The sequence below is a fragment of the Epinephelus moara genome, chromosome 20, assembly GCF_006386435.1.
Source record: "Epinephelus moara isolate mb chromosome 20, YSFRI_EMoa_1.0, whole genome shotgun sequence".
Taxonomy (NCBI): Eukaryota; Metazoa; Chordata; class Actinopteri; order Perciformes; family Serranidae; genus Epinephelus; species Epinephelus moara.
This window is the reverse complement of record NC_065525.1, coordinates 41,833,544-41,858,079: the sequence shown is the minus strand read 5'-3', so window position 1 is coordinate 41,858,079 and position 24,536 is coordinate 41,833,544. Positions and strand designations below refer to the sequence as shown.

Genomic DNA, 24,536 nt, shown 5'->3' with positions numbered 1-24,536 from the left:
GGGTTTGGTCAAAAATGTAGAGCTACATTTTTGACCAAACCCGGGCCGACCCGTTATAGCTATATAAATTGTATTCGGGCTCAGGTCGGATTCGGTCAGCTTTCAGTAAAAATGTAGTGTAAAAATAAATAAAATCCTATTGTCTGTCCTGTTTATTACTTGGGCACTGTTATTTACGTGACAACACCTGAACATAACACACACAGACACACATTGGCTGTTTATTTCAACCTCTCTCCTCTCTGGAAGTCTCGGACCTCCAGCCGCCCGCCTCCGCCTTGATTAAACGCTGAAAATAAAATAAAAGAGGGAGACAGGTTTTTCCTATTTTATCTTATTTTGTTTTATGTCTCCCTCTCCTCTCGCTGGAAGCATCGGACCTCCCGCCTCCCGCTCCCGTCTCAAACACGGAGGTCTCACTCTCCACTGAGCACACCCGGCCTGTTAAATAGCCTGTAACCGTTAACAACTGTGTGACACAAACTCAGTGCTTTGGTCATTAAATAATGTCGGGCTCGGTTCGGGTTCGGCAGAAATATGCGGCCCGTGCCGCGCTCTAACACACACACACACACAAACACACGGAAAACCGGACATTATCATCAGTTTATAAAACCCCCCCGGATGCCCCGGACGGGACGTGAAAAGTGGACATGTCCGGGCAAAAGAGGACGTTTGGTCAGCCTACATTTAATGCATGTTTAGATCCTGTTTGTGTATGTGTGTGTGTACTCTGGACCTGTGTGCATGACGACAGAATTTCCCCTCGGGATTAATTAAGTGTATTTTCTAAGTTTATCTTCATCTGAATCTGCAAAGTAACTAATATTGTCAAATAAATGTAGTGGATTAAAACATATATTGGCTTCTGAATGTAGTATAAAATGGATACACTCAAGTGAAGTACAAAGACCTCGAACTTGTACTTGGGGGCAGTTTAACTGTTTAAAAGAGAGTACCCTGGAGTTTCCTTGTGATTTGTGACTGTATTTGTTTCTTTGTCCAAAGAACAACTGTTTGAGTCCAGGAAGTGCTCCTTCTAAGTATTTCTTTGAAACAGTATTTAGTTTAGTTTAGTTTCAACTTGTGTATTCAGCGTTGTGTTGTTTTCTAACTCGTCTTCCCTCAGTGACTGATGGTTGATGTCACATTTTAGTGCTGCCGTTGTGGCAGGGACTCAGAGAGATAAATAACTCGAGCATGCAGGTAACATAAAGGAGAAATAAATAAATAAAAATAATTTACAGAAGCAGCATCGCGTGTATATCATGGCTGATATCATCTCGTTTTGGGTGGACTGGAACCTGTAACACCCCCTCGGGGACAGTGACTGAGTTCGAAGGGTCAGATGTAATTTAGCCCTAACTTTTGATCATGCTGTCATAGGTACACCTGTAATTTTGGGTGATTTGTCGATTGTGTGCTGCAGTTGTTTGTGAGTCTCATTGTTGAGCTGCTGAGGGACTAACACTTTTAATGATGGTCATATAACTGAAAGAGGAGAAGACGCATGCTTCGATTTCAACTCCTTTACAAGCCTTTTTTTTTTTTTTTTTTTTTTTTTTTTTTTTTTGATACGTGGCCTGAGATGAATTGTTGATATGGATGCTGATAAATTTCATCTAGTTTATAATGAGTTACACCAAGATTTGTGCTTTTAATCCTATTTCTCGACATTCTGCAAAACTCCCCTGACATGTTGTTAGATAATAAACTGTCATCTTTACATTCCGATAAAACGGAAAGAACTGTACAAACAGAAGAATGAATAATAGGGCCGGGCAGTACGGACGAAAGTGTTATCATGATAAAAGTTTTGATATCTGTCTAATGATAATTATCACAATAAGCATCAGATCATTTTTTCTTTCAAGTTTAAAGCCTGATTTTTGCTCCTGAGTATAAGTTAAAGGTTAATTGAGGTTTAAGTTATTCTGACAGTTTATTCAGATAGATTCAAACAATCAGAATCAAAATAATGTCAATAAATAAAACTATAAATAGACAAAGAAATCTTAACTCTGGTCAGCAGCGTGTCCAACCCTTTATGGACAGTTTTAAAAAGTATTTTAGCTGACAGTGTAAAGAAAAGAAACAGACAAAGGAAAAATCGTATCTGTGATCTGTGTCTTCTGAGCTAGTTTTAATCCCAGTGTGTAATTTCGGCTGCGAGGTCTCTCAATCGAAACACTAAGGGTGCTTTCACACCTGCCCTGTTTGGTTCAGTTCAATCAAACTCAAGTTTGTTTGCCCCCTTAGTGCGGTTCCTTTGGGCAGGTGTGAACACAGCAATCACACTCAGGTGTGCACCAAAACAACCGGACTGAGACCTTCTTGAAGAGGTGGTCTCGGTCTGGTTACAAACGAACTCTGGTGCGGTTGGTTTGTGGAGGAAACGTGTTTTGACCTGGATCTGAACCAACTGCAGTCACATGACACATTGTTTGAGTTAAACATGAGCATGTTACAGTCCTGGAGGATTATTAATGTGCACCTCCTCCTGTACTGCCTTAATATGCACATTCAGCACATCCAATGCATCAAAACATTGTTTTCTAGTTGGAGCCGCGCCTCGTTTTCAAACTGTATGGTTTGACTAAAATGAACAATGACAGCAATATAGTCCACATGGAAATTCTGACCAATCAAGAGCAGCTTTCTGACGCAGACATTTGATCTGGTCTTCTTGTAAATGCTGCCGTGAGAACACGAACCAACTCTAGGCTATTATACTAACTTTGGAACAACTGTGACTGTTTATGAGTGTTTTCTGACTTTCAGACTCGTCCACTAGTGTAAGTGTAAACTTCTGTTTAAATGCAAAGGAAATGAGTCCGTAGGAACATCCCTACTGGCAGCTGGTCTTTGAGGTGCATTAGCACCCCCCTCTTCATTTGTATGTGTGGTTTATTTATACCAAACATTTGCCAATAATTTGTTATATATCTGTCAAGAAAAATTATATCAAGATCCTGTATTGTGTCTTCTCTTGGCAAACACTGACAATGTTCATGTTGAAGTTCGAGACTTGGAATGTATTTTGTTGCATTTCAGTAGAATGGTATGTAGAAAGTATAAAGCACTTAGTCATGGTGTCAGTTTGAGATGTTAAAATTACAGCCTGTCTTTGAGCAGTTCAGAAAAGAGCCTTTGCTTAAGCTCAGTGTTTTACGGCAGGTTTGACCTGGGCATTCTTTTTGAGACGCTACTTTCTTTGTTGTCTGATGTTTACAGCTACCTTACACCCATCGCAGAGATTGATAGGGTCCTTGTCCTTCTAAGTGCTTCTCAAAGGTTTTTTTTCCCATCACAGTGTTGTGATGAAAATAAAGCTGACACGGTGAGAATGATGAATGATCCTGTGCTCATTTTACGCCAGGTTGGCAGCCGACTGGTTCTCCAGACGACCGGTGTTCTTATGATGGTCCTGGGGATCTTTGGGAAGTTTGGAGCAGTATTTATCACCATCCCAGACCCGGTCATTGGGGGCATGTTCCTCGTTATGTTTGGAATGATTGCAGCAGTGGGGATATCCAACCTCCAGGTAAACACATTTCAATGTTCTAACATATATCTGGTGGACACTTTTATCCAAGTCACCTCCTGAATGGAGGAACACTTTATTTGGGTAGCTCAAAGTGCTAATAAATTACCAAAATAACAAAAAATAAAATGTTGCAAAAATCCAACAAAACAGAAAAATAAATTAGTAAAGTTGGTGTGAAAAATAGGAAAACAAAATACCAAACTGATCATATGAAACTGAGATTAAAAGGATGAGCTCAGCTGTTTCTTAAATCATTTACATCTGCATGTCATATGTTAAATACCACACCACTGCTCACTCTGTATGGATTTTTTCTCCTCATGGCAGTTGCTGGCCCTCTAGAGGTTGAGTCCAAAATGCATCCCTGAGTGTCTTCTGAGGGCGGTGGTACACTTATAGTTGGCAGTGTAGTTGGGAAACCGTCCAAGCAACAAGCAACCGTATGAACTAAGGTCAACTGTGATCCTGTTTCCTGGCACTAGATTTGTGTATGTGATTAAAGCAGGAGGCAAGGGCAGGTCTTTAGCACTGTTGCCCATTAAAACAACCCACAAACAACAGATGTCTTTTACATTATTAACATCAGGAGATAGAGTTTTATTATTATGTATTAGTTAAAGAAATGTCATTATTGTGTAGTTACTTGCTGTATCATCAAGCTGAAGACAATCCTGGTGAAAAACATGAACAGGCTTCCGTATTTTATGATACAGAGGAGTAATGAGGGATTTGTTGACCTTTTAACAGCAGGCAGGAAGCAAACGGACAACATTTACGACGCACTGGAAAAATATTTGGAGAAATCTGATGGACACATTTGATGAAAACTACGCTGTCAAACAATCAGTTTTTATATCACGATTAATCGCTACATTTCAAGTTAATCCTGATTAATAGCATTTTTAATTACATGTTTAAAATTCAATTATTTTGCACTTCAAAACAGTTGAATACAAATAAATATACTTTTTGATTTTGACTGTGAAACCAGGAGACAACTTCAAAGTGCTTATTTTGTGAAATACAGTGTTTTCTGCGTCGCTCTGCAGTTACACCTCCAAAACACACACATATAACCCACATCAAACATGTCTTAATGGAGACCATTTCAAACACAAGTACACAAACTGGCTTCATTTTAATGCTCAAAATCCACAGACAAAGCACTTGTCCTTTGCTGGACAGATTTTCCCCACAAATACATGCTAATGGTGGGTGGGGTAGTTTGTGGCCCAATTGTTGAAAAACGCTCGCTAAAGTGCCCTCCTGGGAGCCAAAACGTGCACTAAAGTGCCCTCTTGGGAGCCAAAATGCACCCTAAAGTGCCCTCCTGGGAGCCAAAACGCACCCTAAAGTGCCTTCTTTGCAGCCAAAACACACCCTAAAGTGCCCTCTTTGGAGCCAAAACGCACGCTAAAGTGCCCTCTTTGCAGCCAAAACAAACCCTAACGTGCCTTCTTTGCAGCCAAAACACATCCTAAAGTGCCCTCTTTGGAGCCAAAACGAACCGTAAAGTGCCCTCTTTGGAGCCAAAATGCACCCTAAAGTGCCCTCCTGAGAGCCAAAACGCACCCTAAAGTGCCCTCCTGGGAGCGAAAATGCACCGTAAAGTGTCCTCTTTGGAGCCAAAACGCACCCTAAAGTGCCCTCCTGAGAGCCAAAACGCACCCTAAAGTGCCCTCCTGGGAGCCAAAACGCACCGTAAAGTGTCCTCTTTGGAGCCAAAACGCACCCTAAAGTGCCCTCTTTGGAGCCAAAACGAACCGTAAAGTGCCCTCTTTGGAGCCAAAATGCACCCTAAAGTGCCCTCCTGAGAGCCAAAACGCACTAAGCTGCCTTCTTGGGTGGAAAAAACACATTAAACTCCAGAAGACTATTAGGACCAAGAAATACTATGAAACATTACTGTTGTAATGACTTTTATGTTGGGCCCTTTTTTGATCTATATTGAGCCAGAACTATATCTCACAGAACCAGTTTGGAGTATCTGGTGCTAATATGGTGTTAAAATGCACTAGAATACAGGAAATGGCATCTACTTCATTGAAAATGTTCTGGGGGAGGACCCAGGGATGTATTTCCTTCATACATCCATGTCTCTGTGTGTTCTTCACAGTTCAAAGTTGAATCTACACAGTTCTCGTGGACGCTGATCCTAACTACAAACTAACTTGAGTAGTCTGTCTAGTTAGTCTGTTTTAAGGCTATATAATGTGCCATTTGTATAACATATAAACATGTCTAAAGCGCCCTCGAAAACATGCGGAACTTAGTGCCCTCTTCAGTGGCAAGAACGCGCTGTATGTGCCCTTTTTTTTTCTTTTCGTCCCTGCTCTTCAAAAAGTCTGAGCACACCACTGCACACAGGACTCCAGGTCTACGGTCAGTTTCCACTCATTTAGCAGTGACGTATTTAACTTCTTCAATTTAGTTTCATCCACAGGTCTGTGGTGATTGGCTCACTCCAAAGTAATGCCTTGCCGGCTTTGGTGATGTGGCTGCCTGCTGACATCAGTCTGATTTGCTGCACCTGTGTGATCAGTTCGCGGGTGGCAGCTCAAACTTTTAGTGATAATTCTGTTCAACACAAGGTGCCCATCACTTTTGTGTTGTAAACTGAGCTATCCTGGAGTTTTTTTTTTTTAAGTGAAAGGATCCATTCAGGAGCACAGTAGTGTCTTATTTTTCATCAATGTGGAAGCTGCTGTAGTGGTTTGATCACAAGTAAGAGTGCATCAGAGAGACAGATACCGGTTAATGTGTTGATAAAAAACAAACAGTCCTTTATCACATCGTGATTAATGCATTAACGCTGACAGACCTAATAAATACCTAAAATATCACAATGTTAAATCTTACGCAATATTTCAGATCTTTTACAGGGTTCCCACAGATCCCTAAAAAGTCTTAATAGGCATTTACTTTATTAATCTAAAATCAAAGCCTAAACTGATATTTAAATGTCCTAAATCAATCTTTCAAAAGTCTTAAAAATGCTAAAACATAGGAAGTTGGATTTTATGAGATGTTTTGTCTGACTTTGCATTGTAAAATAGTTGGTAACTTATAAAAAACAATTACGGACTGTGTTTCACATTAATGTCACCAAAATGTCACGTTTTGTGTTACAACAAATATTTTGGCCCCTCAGTAATTCACGTCTGTTCATTTTTTCTGTAATTCAGGCAAGTATTTTGATGAGGGGTTCTTTAGATTCCAAGAAGCAGGGAGTTTAAGGGAGTTGTGAAATATTTTCTGTGTACTTTTAATCACTCATAAGACCCACCCACACAGTGTATTTTTCCCATAATATTTTTTTTCCCATCAGTCTTGGTAAAAACATGAAACATCATATGAGGGTTTTGTGTCCATATTCTAATGATTATTTTGTTTGTACTGAACAACGTCAGCTCCCATGAGTCTAAGGCCCAATCCACATTCTCCCCCTCGACTCTACGCCAAGTTTTGGAGTGCCCTCAACAGAGTATTAGCCCTTCAGAAGGAAGCCATGATTACTGTTAATGTATTATGTTGATCTGTTCTGTACGACATCCTGAGGTTTCTACCATTTTTTTCCCCTGTTAAAGGTTTTTTTGGGGGAGTTTTTCCTTATCTGCTGCGAGGGTCCTAAGGACAGAGGGATGTTGTATACTGTAAAGCCCTGTGAGGCAAATTGTGATTTGTGATATTGGGCTTTATAAATAAAATTAAATTGATGAGGGATAGGGTTTGAAATCTTAACCTAGGAAATGGGACGGCACTCGTTACATCATCATACCAACAATGATACACACGTAAGTTAGTAGATAGTTAAAAGTAATGAATAATTGTTAAAACAGCTAGACGCAACGGATCAACAGTAGAAATATCATTAGTAAGCTAAAAGTAATAGATGAACAGTAAAAACAGTTAGCTAAAAGTAACGGATCATGGATTAAACGGTTTGTTAAAAAATAACTGTTAAAAGCTAACGGTTGAAATAGCATCTAGTTAGCTAAAAGTAACAGATAATGGTTGAAACAGTGACAAGTAATGGATAATGGCGGAAACTGTTCGCTAAGTGTAACTGATAAGTGGTTGAAATAGGGTTAGCTAAAAGTAACTGACAAGCAAAGGAAACAGCATTAACATTAGTTTGCTAATAGTAATTATTAAACGTTGAAATTGTTAAAAGTAACGGACCAACAGTTGAAACATCTGTTAACACAATACTGATGTTTCTAAAATACTCATTATAGCGATCAAATTACATATTCCTTTGCGTCTACATCAAACTGAGATATTCTAACGGGTTTGAAGATGTTTGAATTATTATTTGCAAAGGAAAACTTAAATTAATCAGCTTCTTTGCCGGCACCAGTGGCAGCCATGTTACATGTTTTCTTGTGGGAAGTTTGTTCTGCCACTAAAAGCAGTCCATTTGAGCACCACCTGGAGGGCTGGGTGACCACTACCGTTGACCCTACCCTACGCAGCAGCACTCAAAACGAGGTGGTTTGGACAAGGGGGAGAAATGAAATTGGGCCTTAGTCATAGGTGTCAAAACCTTGTGGGAGCTACAGCCATAGTACATACTGTATACAAAACAATTGTTTGTAATGACAAGGTGCTCAGATTTAGCTCAGAATATGGACAGAAAACCCCGGGATGATATTTCAGTTTTTCATGAAGAATAATGAACAAAATCTTCTTTGGTAAAAGACATTAGAGCTGAAAGCGACTGGAACAGAAGCTCACAGTCTCAGCTCACCTCAGACAAACCCGTTCACTGTCACTTAGTGTAACAGGGCTGGATAAATGACGCTTCTTTATAATCAGTCAGAACATGTTTATAGACCGGGCTGTCCCCGACTGGCCTCAGGTGACCTCTCGTACAAATAAAGGGGAATCTTGGACCGGAATAGAAATCAGGTCTTTTTTGAGGTTCCAGATTATTTCTAATCACAAGTTCCAAAACCGAGACGGCGCCCAGCTAAAGCAGAGCAACAAAATAAAGTCTTTGTTTGTCTGTCTGTCTCTCTGTCTCTCTCCAGTATGTGGACCTCAACTCGTCCCGTAACCTCCTCATCCTCGGCTTCTCCACCTTCAGCGGTCTCGTGTTGCCTACGTGGTTTCACTCCAATCCTGGCATCATTGACACAGGTGATCCTCAGAGACACGTACACTCACTCATGCACACACAAAGTACTCGTGTCTTCATTGACTCAGTCCTTTAAAATGGGAACAGGCCCTGAAACTATTAAAAGATCTATACACACCGTGACTGTTTCCTCTAACATACACAGATTTGTTCAGTCACGATGGTCAGAAAGGAGCGTAAAATAGTGACTGAGGAGAAAGCATTGGAGGACAGATAAGATATGATCAGTTGGAGCCTGTTCACACCTGGTGTTAGAATGTGTCTCCAAATGTATCTCGAGTGACCACTCTAAATAGCTTCCCCGCTAAATATGCAAATAAACACAGTTTCATTCACCATCATAAGAGACCACTGCTGCAGGAGTGTGAGCTCTGCACCGGGACACTTGGTGAGAGTTGGCCTGCTAGAGCTCTGATTCTCTGCCTGAACCCAGTAAGACACAACCCGACCCGTCAGGTTTGACCGGGCTGGGCTGAATCTGCTCGTCATTCTACCAGACTTGAATCGAGCTGGGTTCTTGCCAGTTTTCGGTGTATGGTTATGTTTTGAACTAGAAGTTGTAGTGTGTAAATGGCAGGAGTTTTAATGGACTGAATCAAGAGGGAAAGAGAGAGATTGGTAGTGTTCCCCTTCTGCGTCCTTAGCAGTAGGGATGATGTGAATAACATGGAGCAGAGAGCGGTGGTCATCATCTACACGCTGCGAGAGTGTTTCTGTAGACGGTCCCTCAGCGCTGTGTCTAACCTGTGTAACAGTGGCAGAGAGTGTTCTTATCCAGGGGGGATTCAGATAATCAAAGACGTCAGCTGAGTGGGCTGGCTTCAGACACATTAACGTGCACCCTGCTGGAAGAGCCATATAAGGCTCAGACCACCTGCAGATGGGGTCTCAGTGATCGGATCTCAAAACGCATTGAGGGCGCATTTGGTGCATTCACACCTGTACTCAGAGCTGCCCACCTGTGATCTGATCACCCAGGACACAGGTGTAAACAAGGCAGGAGTTTATCTGGGGGCTGTAAATACCAACAGATCCAGACTGGATGGGACTGCGTGATGCTGAAAGAAAAATGGGCCCAACAATCAGAATTTGTATTCCCCACCCTTACTCATATAAATATTTTTTTGTTGGTGTTCTTTTTTTTTCTTTATGCAAATGTTTTATGACCTTTTAGTATGACTCTACGAAATGCTTCTTGGTCTCACTGTTTTGTTTGTCCTTATAAAAGCAAAAACAGAATCAGCAAACAGTGGCAGAAGTTGACACATCCCAAATATAAATCCTCATGAGAGGAGTGACGTGGTCCTCTGACAGTAAGTGAGCGGCTGTGTGCTCCCACTGCTCCACTTACAGATTACCCTTAAAAAGATGGCAGCGGTTCTGCCAGCCTAAGCTTCTAAAGCCAAGGTGTTCCCAAATCCCACAGGCCCAGATGGCAAACACTTGGTTACATTTAGTCTTTAGCCCTGATTTGATAGTGACAAGAAGAACCTTTTCAATAAGCTTATCTGACTGTGAACTCCTCATCTGGTTTATTTGTTTTACCCCAAATAGGCAGTTTAAGGATGAAAATGTCAGTCGGTTTGTATTTCCGTGGGTCCGGCTGTCGGATCAGACCACATGGGTCCAATCATGTGGGTAGCTTGATAAAATAAACACTCAGCTGGACCCTATGGTAGCTTACCTTTTACACTTGTTACACATTCACAAATTACCTTCTGCTTGTTATCGGTCGGGGTCGAAGGCTGATGTTCATTTCAAGTTTAAAAATGTGGGTGTTGTCAGTCCCTGTGAGACAGAGACTGTAAGGCTGATTCAAACAGGCTTGTCTTGATTATACGTGACATCAGCTACCAGGGGAAACTACAGTTACAGCACCAGGGGTGTGCAGATCGTTGGTGATTGTCAAAAGAGGAAGTTGACTCTTTAGGAACAACACCATGGACACAGGATCACTTGTTGTTTTTTATGATTTGACTTATTATATTTAACACTAGACTTCGTCTTTATTGCTATACTTTATCTCCTTACTCGGGCTGCAGGGCGTATTGCTGATGAGAGATTTTACTTTCATGGTCTTTTTAATCAGATCTCAGTCGATTTAGAAAATAATTAATAATTTATGAGTGTAGAAAAGGGTTCATGGTCATTAAAAACTATTTGAAAATGCATTTTGTTTATGACTCACAGCCGCCATGCATCAGCTGTTCATCTGTAATGTGGTAAATATTGGCCTTGTTGACTGCCGTCAGCTGATCAGCAGACAAGATGACAATCACCAATGGCACATGTCACATCAGTGCAGCGCAGGCTAAAAAGCAGGGCTTGAGGCCAATGGCGTCCTGTCAGTAGGATGAAAGGACGCAGTAAACGCACCCTGTTGTTTCCCTTATGATGCTACTTTGTGGACAACAAATCTGTGTCGACAATGGTAGGACGAGAGGTAGTTAATCTTAGCTGTTAGCTAGAGATTATTAATGATAATGAAAGCCTTTTTACTTTGGGCTTTCAAAGGCAGGCAGTTTTTTTAAAATGTTTTTCAGGTAAAAAAAAGGGTTGTACTAATCCGTTTAAATGTGTATGATTGAATTTGTGCTCATTGAAATGTAGCGCAGTGAAAGACTGAATGACTTTAAAACAGTTCTGTGATTTTTTAGAATGAATATTTTTTTTGTTTCCTTGGCACAAAAGGGGGAACAAATAACAATAAATACAAAATAGATTAAAAAAAAAACATTGGTATGGGCTATTTACTAAATTGTTATTTCAAACATCAAAGTTTAAAGTGTGAAAAGTTTTAATAATTCATAGGGGTGTAAAGGTCCATCGATCTGGATGTATCCATCAATTCAATATCAGCGATCCAATTTTATCAATGCGAAGTGAAACCATGGATCAATATCATCATCTTGAGGTTACGCCTTTATTTTGAAATTCTGCATCACTCTCATACAGTGCCAGGGAAATAACAGCAAGCAGCAAAGAAAAAGAGGATAACATTATTAACTATTATTAATCAGGAGTGTGGACATATTTTGGATTTTGGAGAAAATACAGGTCAACAGATAAGCACATGCCATATTTAAACAATGCAGTTATGAGATAAAACACGACGTAACGTTTCCTGCCTAGCCGAGCATCTCACTCTGCTAACTTCTTGCAGCAGCATCAGCTCCTCTGTTTTAACAGTGTTTAGCTGATAAACGTGCACGCAGGCTGAAATTCAGCCAAACTGTTCTGTTGAGAGATACAGTGACTTTAAATCAATGATGAGTAAGAAAAAGTATATATTATAGGTACAAGTAGAGCAGAACTTTGCTAGCCGGCTAATTTATGCGGTATAAATGTGCTTAAGCTAATAATGAGTGACTAGCAAAAAAAAATTGTTTTGTCTATGAACCTTGACAGTTATTACTGAGCTGAACATTTTACTTTTGTTAAATTATGTTGTTGTTTTATGGCTGTTTGGAAAAGTTTTTTTTCGGGGCTTTAAACCACATGGTGCTGACGTGTTTAGAAAAAGATGATGGTTTGAGTTAAAGTCATAAGATTTCTCTCAGAAAGGTGTTGTTTTTTGTTTTTTTTGACACAAAGTCCTGAAGGTTAATTTATCCCATGTGCTGTTTTACACGTGTTAGTGGAGTCAATTTAAAGTAAACTGCACTTCACTATTTACAGTTATTTACATTATATATGTGTTTTATTTTATTGCTATGAGTAAAAAAGGTGCAGCAACTTCCTCTGTGGCAGATTGTGTTAAGTGATCAGATGATATCATCTCATATCGATCACAGGCCCCTGAATTGCATCAAATTGAAATCATATTGTGGCAGATTTTGTAATATTGTCAAATATCGTATTGTTGTTCAGTGAATCGATATATCATGATTTACAGCTCTAATAATTATTTGTGAACTCCATTTTTAACCTGGCAGCTCTGAAGGAGGGTCAGAGGGAGAAGATGAGGGAAACTTGGGTGACGGAGGGCAAAATTCTCTGCACTCCAATGTGTCAGTTATCAAGTGTAAAACTCTCACAGTACGGCGGGAATACAGTCGCCTACTGCACCAAATCATGTGAAATGATGACCTGTGTAAGACAGCGACAGCCCATGCAGCAGTTGCTAGGTATGAAGGTAAACCTTCATATTTCTGCTAACAGTTAAAAAGAAGTAAAGGCATAGCATTAATCGTCACTGCGTTCTACTCATTTTTATCTCTTTACAGACACGGGATTGGATGTCTAATCTGTAGAACCTGTAGAATCTGGTTAAATTTTAAATTTTATTTTAACTTAAAATTAGAAGTACATTTAACCGACTGTGTCATATGATATCATCTCATATCGATTGCAGGCCTCTGAATTGCATCAAAATGCAATGGTATTGTGACAGACTGTGTAATGTCTTTTTTTTTTACCCTAATAATTATTTGTGAACTGGATTTTTATCCCGGCAGCTTTTAAAGAAGCTTTGAGAGGGAAAATGAGAGAAACTCAGGTGACTGAGGGCAAAATTCTCACACATCACCACCTGGGTTTAATCTGGGTTTAATCCGGGTTTAATCTGGGTTTAATCTGGGTTTAGTGGCACCTCCAGGTCAGTTGTATGTTCCAGTGTACACATACAGCAGTGGTTGTAGGTGAAAATCTGGCAGATTATGTCTTTGTCACTTAATTAGTGTCACAACTGGTTGGTCAGGTAGGTGTAGGAAACCAGTTGCAAACTGGGGAGGAAGAAAAGTGATGAAAATATTAAGACAAAATTGTAAAGTATTGTTTTGCCATCCAGGAAATTCTTCACTTTACACAACTATACAAACATATATGCAACAGGTAGACGCTAATTACGCTGATGAAACATTAATCCAACAGATGAAATTAGAGCATGTGGAGCTTTTACAAACACAAGTCTGATCAATCAGATTTAAGGACCAATCAGAGATCAATCACGGGCTATTAGCTGATGGCTGCCGAGTGTCTTTGAAGCCACCTCCTATGAGGCACTATCGACCGCTCCTCTCTGCAGACATAAGACCTTGATCCCATGAGTCATGTCATGCGAATGTCTCCCAGGAAAGTGCTAATCCAGAGTTCAACACTGGGCATGAGGGCTTGTCTGGTTCTCTCAGGTCTAGGCTGCTTACCTCCCAATCCTCTTGGCTAACCCTCATGTCACTGGCTGTAATCTGCCCAGCTCAGATAAAGCACTCTTTCCCCCAGAGTTTTCCCCAGCCTCAACACTCAGCCGATAGCTCCGCACAAGAGGAGGCCTATCGGTGCTCGTCGTAAACACACTGCTGCTTCTCCAGACGTCTTTAGATGTACAGGCTGTGGGACTTAAAACCAACTCAGCGTGTGTCTTGAACTTTTGACTGCTTCCTCTCTGGGCAGGATAGGTGTGTGTGTGTGTCCGTGTGTGTTTGGACGTGTGTTGGGTTCGGGTTCTTTGAACAAGAGTGTGTTTGTTCGGAGTCAAACTGCGTCAGCCCAATTTTTGATAAAAATCTTTTCCTTTTGTACAACTTTATTGGGGCTGTTTCCACATGAGCCACATGTCACCACAAGAAGGGCCAGATCAGACTCAGGAAATTGGAGCGCCACGGTGGTCTGGTGATAACAGAGGTTGCTCCTCAGCCACCAAGCATCCGATAAAAATCCAAATATCTGGACATCTGTTGACCTGCAGTGCTGGATTAATGCTCTCTTTAACTCTGCCACGCCTGCTATGAGGTGTTTGAGGGCAGCTCAGTGCATCATATCAGTTCTCTTTAAATGTTAGTTTTATCTAGTTAAACTAACACCCAGTTCGTGTGCATGCACCAACTGTGCATGCACACTTTTTTAAGTGTCTAGGTAGGGCAAAATAAATGTGTGTAAGGAGTGTGTCACACCACAGAAAAATGTGTCATTAACCACACGGCCAAATCTGAAAAAATTGCGGAGTATATAATATTAAGATTCAAAATCGTGAAACAATTCTCTGCTCCGAGACGCTGGGGGCGTGTCCGCTGAAGGAACTGAAACGGAGAAAGTGCTGCTCACTCTGGCTCCATACGCATTTCCCTTTTATTCAGACGACATTTCAGTCCTCGAGCCTTCTGCAAGATCAACTGTCATGATTGTTGATCATGAGGCAGCCTAACTACTTTCAAGTCTTACCTATTCCTCATAATTCACTTCACCTCAGACGTGTCAGTAATACTTACACTAAGATCAACAAAGGCAGATCAAGAAGTTAACAGAGAAACATAAACCTACAAAATCCTGGTGGTACCCTGCCGTGCAGATAGTTTTATTTTACTTGGCCAGATTTCAGAGATTTGTCTCTGAGATATCAGCCACCACCCTGGTACAGTGGAGGAGGGTGCAGTTTTGTTTGTGGTGATTACACAATTGAATAATAACTGTTAGAAAGTGTGCTCCAGTGAAAACTGAGTTAAGTAGGCGTTTTGCTGCAGGTACTGGTGAGATATCAGCCCTTCTTACACAGATGGTGCCGAGAAGTCCCGTCTTTATGCCCCCTTTGTGTTTTACACAACCAACCCAGGGCAGCATCATGCAGCTCCCATGTGTGATTTTAGACCGCATACCAGCATCACGGAATCAAAAGAGACGTGATTATAACGGTGTGAAATTCCTGCTGTGAGCAGGCAGTGTAGAACGGGCTAAATACGATCCAGGAAGTCTAGATTGAGCAGCCTTTTGTGTTGCCATCCCTGCTGCAGCAGTGGAGTGGTTTTATTTATATGAATGGGTTTATTCAGGCAGTGTTAAAGTGACTCTAAATGTGGCCTCAGTGACACACTGTTTCTGAAAGGTCACTTTTTTAACACTGTGAGCACCCAGCACAGTATCCCAAAGTATTATATCTGTTCCTGGGGATTTCACACCGCTCAAATTATGTCCAACATTTGCTGCAAATGCAGGAAGCAGTGTGGCATTTATGTAGTGAGTGGAGAGTGAGTGTGTGAGCTTTCTTGTTGTGCCTTCTATAAACTGTTCCCACTTTACCTTTGTTTTTACCTGTGTTTTTGTTATCTAACTTTAACCATGCCTACACAGTTTATTCGGCAAAGCCAACATCTTTCCCTAACCTTGACTACACGGTAGTTACCATGCACAGGCATTCTAGAAAGTGAAAATTCAGTCAGTGGACATAACGTGGGACTTGCAGAAATGCCTTTCCTCTCTTCCATTCTGTCTCAGAGACGGGTATCTCAAAAGCTCAGTGCATGACACCAAAACTATCTCACTTCAGTTGGACTCAGTAGTTTTTAAAAATATATTTACCCAACTGTTTTTGCCCAAGATATTAGAGGTCTGACCTGGCCCATGCCTGAAAGGATAGAGACCTGAGACCAGGGACAGCCAAAAAAGACGAAGAAAGACTTGCATAAGAGCAAAAATGTATTACACATCACATGGACATCTAGTCAGTATTTGTATGTTACACGTGTTTCCAAATTATGTTTGCTGAAAAGGGCAATGATTTTGTGCTCAAAATGTTTCTGTGACTGTACACAATCTGGAGTTGTTGCATTGAACATTACTGTGCAGGGAAATAAAGCTCAGTTGGTATTGAAATACATTGAAAATGTTCTCACAACTCTCACAAATTAAATATCCACAAAGTGTTATATTTCTCGAGCGCCATCGTTTTTATCAGTTGTTCCCAAACAAGGAGAGAGCGGATGTGGCTGCTTGGAGAAAAAGCGCCACAACCAGCGTCTTTTGTCAGAGCGCTCCAGCTTCTCTGTGCGGCAGCTGTACTGTCTCTCCTTCAGCTTCTGTCTTTCCCCGAGCTGTATGAAATGTCAGTCAGTAAAGACAGAAAAGCCCATTTGTAGGAGCAGATAGGCCGGACACTGAATGTTGCTGGTGAGTGTTGTGCTTTTATCCCCGTACAGTTTTTAAGCTTGTTGTTAACTGTGTAATAAACCCTCAATGTAGTGTTAAGTTTGCTGCCAAGCTAAAATTAATGTTAACATGTTGTCAGGTAGAGTTTGTCATTTAGTGTTTACAGCCCTGCTGATTATTTAACAGTTACAAAAAGTTTTGTGTCTACCAGTATATTTTTGAAAGATGACAGTGTTGCTTTTGAGTGGAAGGAATTAAGATTCAGAGTGTATGACTGGTTCAACACAGAGACATGAGTCGTCTTGTCAAGAAAGCCAGAAACAGGTTTGAGATCAGTCCAACAGATGGGCAGAGCTGGACTGTGTGTGGATTGGCTGTTATAGAGGATTTACTGTTAGACCCCTGTTGGTGTCGTTTTAGGGCACTTGTATTTCTCTCAGTTTTAACAAACAGATCTTGAACCTGACCTCTGACCTCTGTGTTGAGCGGGTCAGAGCAAATAGCAGATTTATAGTTGTCTCATTGGGTACGTCCCAAGTCTCTTATTTTATACTGCTAACTCCTAACTCCTTACTTGAACCGGAAGTCGTTCGAGCTCCGCCATCTTTAAGGCCGTCTCATGTCTCTTATTCCTGCCAGTAAGGAGTTAGCGTTAGGCGTTAGGAGGGATCTGTTAGGTGCGATGAGTAAGGTAACACGACATATAAATACCCGCCCCCTTCGTCTGTCTCATTTGAACGAGATGGCGCAAGTGTACCCGTTACATGTATTCTTTGCAATGAAACGCTGTAATTCACATGCCTACGTGACTACAAAGAGTAACGTTAATGATATTTCGTGCAAGACTGTCATGTTGTAATTAAGTTTATTTCATTCACAACCCGTTGCGGTGTTCAGCGGACTGTCTGTGATGCGTGGCTGTTAAATGTGCAGCTGCTCGAGTGATATAACACCACGCACACACACATACACAAACACATACACAAACATCAGCGAATATAATGTGACTTGGGATGTACGTACGTCGCTTTACGTGACGCTTCAGAGTAAGGCCGTCTCATGTCTCTTATCAGCAATCCTCGCTCCTCACTCCTAACTCCTGACTCCTTAAATGTTTTCCTAAGTGGGAGGGACTAAACAGTTAGGTAAGGTGGCTAGGTTAGGTGGTTAGCAGTAATTTTAAGGGACTTGGGACGTACCCATTGTTATTTCTCAGGTCACTGGGTGCTATTTCTTTACCCTCTTCTCTGTCTGAAGGAATTAAAGAGCTGGACCAAGTGATCGTCGTGCTCTTCACCACACACATGTTCATCGGAGGATTTTTTGGGTTTATCCTGGACAACACCATCCCAGGTATCACAGAATACATGTGTTAAGACCGAGAAGATATCAAACCAGCTACCACTACCACCAAACTGTGTCTTTTCTTTTTCAGGCACTGACAAAGAGCGGGGAATCAAAAGCTGGAGGGACAAGGTGCAACAGGGAAACAAAACCATGTGTGACCTGTCGTGCTATGACATCCCCTTCTGCAGCGGTGCTTTGAAACGGTTTAGGTGTTTCCAGTATCTGCCCTGCCTCCCTTCTTACAAGACCACCCAACAGGGTACATCCAATTAATGAAGTGTTAACTTTAAGAGCAGCACTGATGCTCATCTATTAGTCTTAAAAAGCCAAACACTGGTCGAGGTTCTGGTACAACCCGGATCCAAAACAGGTGCGATGCTGTGAAAAACAAAAGTAAAAACAGAATACATGGATTTGCAAATCCTTTTCTAAATATATTCAGTTGAACTCAGTACAAAGATATTTTATATTTAAACTGATCAACTTTGTTTTTTGTAAATCTCATTCTGAATTTGATGCTGAATTTGTGTTCCTGGAAGAGTTATGAAATAAGAAAACTGTTTTCCAGGCCTGGGAATGGTTTGGAATTATTGGAATGCTTTGGAAAAAGTTTTAAATATCCTTTTTTTATTTAAAATAAAAAATATTTGCTAATTTGCTTTCAGTAACATGTACTGTTGTAATAATCATATAAATCCATAGTCATTGAAAAAAATAACAAATCCACTTGTTCAGAAGAATAAACAATAAAATAATATATGTCATTGTAACATAATAACAAAATGTACATATTAACTTTCTAATTGAGCGAGTGATGCACAGATTTTGAAATTATGGGCTGATACTGATACCAGTGTATAAAATAACAATAATAGCCGATACCAATGTTTTTATATTTGTGTTTCTTTTGATTGTTGTTGTTATTTATTCTTCTTTTGTTTCCAGTGAAACACTACACTATAAAAAAAAAACTAAATTAACATTTTTACAGTCATTCAGTGCTTCATTACACTTCACACCTTTTAATGAGCACAAATTCAATAATACACATTTATGAAACAACCTTGAACATAACCTTCTGTCACATGAAAAACATCTTTAGGAAAATTAGCAAACAGCCTTTTACTACACATAATACACCATACATGTACTGTACCATACATGATAAAGTTTATCAGTTTGAACATTAAATATTTTGTCTCTGTACTGTATTTAATTGAATATTGGTTGAAAAAAGATTGGCAAATCAACAGCGTCCCAACCTTTCTGGAATCAGTGTTGTAAATAAATCTAAACCTTATATCTTCTTTAGGACTCCTATTTCAATACGTTTGTCAGTAAAACACTGATTTCAAATTTATATGATTTAATTTCTACAACAAAGTTAAAGCACTGTGTCTCCTTACAGTTGGAATCCTCTTCACGTCATTTCTAGGTTAAGCAAACATTCGTAGTGCCTGAAGAGCAGCATGATACACTTCAGACCTTTCAAAGGCATTAATTAGACACTCCCTTAATGTGTGAAAGAGATTTTAAAGACAAAATATTTTAAATTGAAGAAGAAGAAAAAAGTATTTCTTTAAAACATCTCTTAGGTGCAAAGATTTTTTCAGACTTTCAGCATGCACAAAATCACAAATGTTTCACTCAACAGCCGATTGACACTAAATATATTGATAAATGCTCAATAAACTGAAGCTCTGTTCCAGTTTAGACCCAAAGTGTGTATCAGGGTATAAAGACTGAGTAAGTATTTTATAGATGTGTCATGAAGCTGCACAGAAGCCACTGTTCACAGACGTGTTGTAACTCATTACTACCTCATTAAAAACAGTAACTCACAGAAACAGATAATTAATGGAAGGCTTTTTCATTAAAAATATGTATATTATGTGACGTCTGTTTTAATTAACATTATTAAGGTTACTGCTTTAGGGGCCGTACACATGCCTCGTCTTTGATTGCCTAGAAAACGTGAGGTCAGGCACTGGGTGCTACTGTTGTGCCTGTTCTGTGCCAGCTTTCAAGAGCGTGGTAGCAGGTTGCATCTGAGGTTGCTAAGCAACCTCAAGAAGCACCATATCATAGCCAATTTGCCTGAAATCCTGAGTCCAGAGCTGATCTTCTTCCAGGTGCTGTTTGCTGGTATATAGACTGCACTTGTATAACCCCTTTCTAGTCTTCCGACCACTTAAAGTGCTTCAATATTACGTCACATTCACCCATTCACACACTGGTGGCCGAGGTTACCATACAAGGTGCCACCTCTTACCAAGTTTTGTAACCCATTCACACAGATGAAACAGCCATCAGGAGCATTTTGGGGTTCAGTATACTTTGACATGCAGGCTTTGGATGGAACCGCTCAGCTTCAGATTAGTGAACGACCCACTCAACCTCTGAGCCACAGTCAGTACGTTCACATGGACAGTTTAATTCCACTTTCATTTGGAATTAAAGGCCATTCCGATTAAAAGTGGTCATGTAAACGGTCATTCCGATTGAAATTAAATCCGATTAAAGGGGGTGGTTTATTCCGTTTGTCATTCCGAATGAAAGAATTCTGTGTGCATGTATACACTCATTCCTCTTTAAGTTCATTCCGATCTTTCTGCGCATGCTCATTTCCTTGCCCTTCTGGCGCGACGACGTATATAGCGCGCATAGCAACGGGCTGATATAGAGCAGTAGGACTCCTTGCACTCACCGGTTTCCATACGCCAAAACATGTTCTTCTATCTCCCGTCTTCGACCTTCTCCTCCTCAACAGACGGAGCATTAGCAGAACAAGGTTGTTGTCGTACTGCTGCTTCAAGAATATAAGCAGAACAAGCCCGATAAAGGCGCTAAGAATATTTAATTCCGAATGATTTGATTCAGATTTATTTCATTCTGAATGAGAAGCCATCATGTAACCATAGCCAGTGTGTGGGCCTGTTGTCCATGGTTCAAATGTAAAGCTCTGACAGCTATGCACTAAAAAGATAAATTTTTCCTCCATATTTATCACCCTCCATTTAGTGATGAAGGGAAAAGTATCAGTCTGCTTTGATTGGTCGTTCCTCGTCACATGACATGCAGCACACGCTGCATTCCAAAAGTTGTGCTCTGTTTATATCACGGCACAGCCGTCATGCCCCAACACTCAGGAACTCGTGCGCTCTGCATTGGCATCGCTCTGGCATTTGAGTGCACCTATTGTGCATCTTCATTGACAACACTGAATTTAAGTGCGCTAAAAACGCAGCATGTGTACGACCCCTTATACATTTAATTGTGTGTTTTGTCACTGTACAGAAGTACATTTTTAATTTTTACACATGGTTTACGTTGAAGAATATCAATGCAATTTTACTAATTTTTGTACTATAATGTTCAATCAGTGCTAAAGTGTGAACGGTTGTTGTTAAATAAATACTGACGTTAATATAGACTTTCATCATGTTTCATAAAATTATTTCAACTTGATAGATTAGATTAGATTTAGGTTTGTTTTTGGCAAGTATTTATCTGAACAGGTTTCTCTGATTCTGTGTTTGCACTCTTTGATTTGAGAATGAAAACGCTACAAAACCATAACATTTTAAGAGCAAGTTTATATCTTGTAACATTTATTGAGCTCTTTGAGTTTGAAACAAAGACAATTCATTCCCCTGTGAATATAAAGCAAAAATTAAATACTGAATACTGAATGTGATGTCTCAAGAATGCCTTGAGGGAATTTCTTCAAACGTGGCACAAACGCCCTGCTGGACTCGATGAAGCGATCAGATTTTGGTCATCAAAGGTCAAGGTGATTGATGGATTTGATCTCTATCAACAACCCAACTCTGTAGACATCCCCGTCTACCTGAGCTCCTTCACAGGCGAGCACACCTTGTTGCTTTGTACCCGACACACCCAGTGAAATCATTCATCCAAAAGATAAATGGACAAATTGTTGTAATTATGCCATTATCTTTATAGAACATGATTACACTTTGTACCATTGAACCACCATGAATATAAATGCTGAGGAATAAAAGTGAATGGAGGGAGTGTGTCAACAGAAAATATGCTTTGTCATCCGCTTGAGATAAATCCAAATCCATTCTGTAAGTCATGATATCACCAAGAATGTGAGCATCATTCCAGACTTTGCTTTCTCATTCGTCTATGTGCAGCCTTTTTAAAAAAAAACAACTTACAAGCCTTCACAGTTTAAGATCTTTTCTATAGTGGGTGGTGTACAGGAAGCTGCACCTCACTTTTTTAGGAGGAGGAACACAAACTGGATATTCAGACGTCCTTGTGGTTGATTGACGCCACCCCAGTTCACATGGCATTGTTTTGACTGCCATTTCAAATGTAACAAAATAAAAGGTTTAACCAGTCACTCATTCACCCCAGTTGCAGCAGGAGAATATATGAAGACTTAAATTAGGGCAAGACCCAACAAACTCTTCCACTGTAGCTTCCTGAGGTTAGACCACCTGCATATTATCTGAAAGCTCTTTACGCCATGAGTTACTGTGGGTGAGTGTCAATGGAAGTTGGGGTTTGTTGCCTTTGATCAGAAGTGGGTAAATTTATGGATTGTTTTAGGTTGATATCATATTGAAACATACTTTAGGCTATGTCGGCTCAGTTGTCTGCTTTCGCTCCTTTGGGCGTCTTGTGTCTGATAGCGGTTGGAGACTTGTGATAGCATGTCAAGAGCCAACGACAATTATTGCAAAGCATGTTCTATTTGAAAAAGAGCTATGGAGGATTTTTCTGCAGATGAACTCTCAGTAGCACTCACAGTTTGTATAATGGCTAAGGAGAAGGTTAAATTTAGGCCTAGTTCACGTGGACATTGGTATTTTTGAAGGTGCACTGCTGATGTTAACAGCCAGAAAATTCAGAAGCCATATTAGACTAAAAAATGTCACATTAGGCCGGATTAATACGTCTGCGTCTGTGTCGAATGGACGTTGTGCCTGTGACATAGGCCAGGGGTGTCCAAGCTTTTTTGAATGGGGACCAGATTAGATCATGTGAAAACAACAACAACAACAAAATCACAAAATATGATTGTACTCGACTAACGATTTTATTTTCAGTGCCATATTAGTCCTTAAATCAATAGTTCAATAGGCTATCAATAATTAATAACAAAAAAGGCCTTTCTTGCACATCTGCAAAGGCACAGCACTCTGACATGAATCATGAAACATCAACATGAAATAAGAAACTTATCAGAGAAAACCACACAATAAATTGTGTATATTCTACTACTACTACTACTACTACTATTATTATTATTATTATTAATGTTATTGTGTCACAATAAAATCACTTATAATAATACAATAATAACAATATTTACAATTTAAATTAGAAGTGTATGCATTAGCCTCCTTTAACATAACTACCCCATAACTTACACAGGTCTTCAATAAGCTCAAATACAAAGCAAACAGTTGTTCAAAGTTCAATTTTAGAAGTGCCAAAAGTTCAAGTGCACTGAACTGTTAACTGAAATATCAACACGAAATATAAAACCTTTAGTTATCAATAAAAAACAATACAACACGTCATTGATCTCACGTCTCATAAGGGCTCATCAATAACAGCAAATATTTCTCAACAATTAGGCTATAAACTAGCAGCTAGGAATCCAGTTTTAAAGTTTAGTCAATTTGATGACCATCTGAGACAGGCAACTCACCGGGACTAATGAGTTAGGTGAAACCAGGATCTCGACCGCAGCAAACATGTCAGGTCTGGTTTGAGAGCTGTGGTTGTGATGCGTAAAATGTCACGTAGGTGGGAATCAGTTAATCTGGACCTCTAGCAGTTCTTGTTCAGGTTCATAACAGAGAAGGCCTGTTCACACATGTATGTTGACCCAAACAAGCTCAGCATTTTCTTGGCAAGTGCCCGTATTTCGGGGAACCTGTCCTTATCCAACTGCTGATAAAAGTTCACAAGCGAGAGCTGCTGGTGTCGGCTGCGCAGCTCATCATGACACTGCAGCTCAATGAGCTCCAGCTGCAGGTGATGTGGGGCATCATCGGGATCCACAGAAAAAGGAGACGAGAAAAGGAGCATGTCCTTTTCAATGACAGCAAAATCCTGAAAGCGTCCATTAAACTGTGCAGAGAGAGAGATGCGATCCCTGTTGCATATTTTCCCACTTGCGCACCGAAGTTTTCCTGTGGAAAACGGTCCATTACCTCTCTCAGTGTGGGGAAGTGTGCGGTGTTGGGCTCTCTTTGTGACAGGTGTTTTTTGAACAGCTGGAGTTTGGTCATAAAGGCCTTGATGTGTGCGTATAGTTGGCTGATCACTCCATCTTTCCCTTGCAGGCTGATGTTAAGCGCATTCAAATGCTTTGTGATGTCAGTCAGAAACGCCAAATCTGCCAGCCAGGCAGGATCCGATAGTTCTCCCATTGGCTGCCCCTTTTCAGCCAAAAACTGTTCAATCTCCTTCCTGAGAGAGAAGAACCGTTGCGGTGCAGACCCCCAACTGAGCCACCTCACATCGTTGCGGTAAATCACATCTTCATACTCTGCCTCCATGTCCAGGAGAAACTTCTGAAAGTGGCGGTGCTTCAGCGCTTTAGCGCGAATGAAGTTTATATTTTTCACTATCAGTTTCACAACATGTTCAAACTTA

General features: G+C 40.4%; 1 protein-coding gene across 3 annotated transcripts in view; it reads left to right on the top strand.

Moving 5' to 3' along the window:
• si:dkey-106n21.1 (solute carrier family 23 member 2) overlaps positions 1 to 22,076 on the top strand; it is an 85,785-nt gene extending 63,709 nt beyond the window's left edge. For all 3 annotated transcript variants that reach the window (XM_050072488.1, XM_050072487.1, XM_050072489.1), the window contains 4 exons: positions 3,380 to 3,544; positions 8,581 to 8,689; positions 17,802 to 17,897; positions 17,980 to 22,076. In XM_050072488.1, coding sequence (XP_049928445.1) covers positions 3,380 to 3,544; positions 8,581 to 8,689; positions 17,802 to 17,897; positions 17,980 to 18,164 — 555 coding nt within the window. In that variant the 3' untranslated portion in view covers positions 18,165 to 22,076. The remainder of the gene's footprint in view (positions 1 to 3,379; positions 3,545 to 8,580; positions 8,690 to 17,801; positions 17,898 to 17,979) is intronic.
• The last annotated feature ends 2,460 nt before the right edge of the window (positions 22,077 to 24,536 follow it).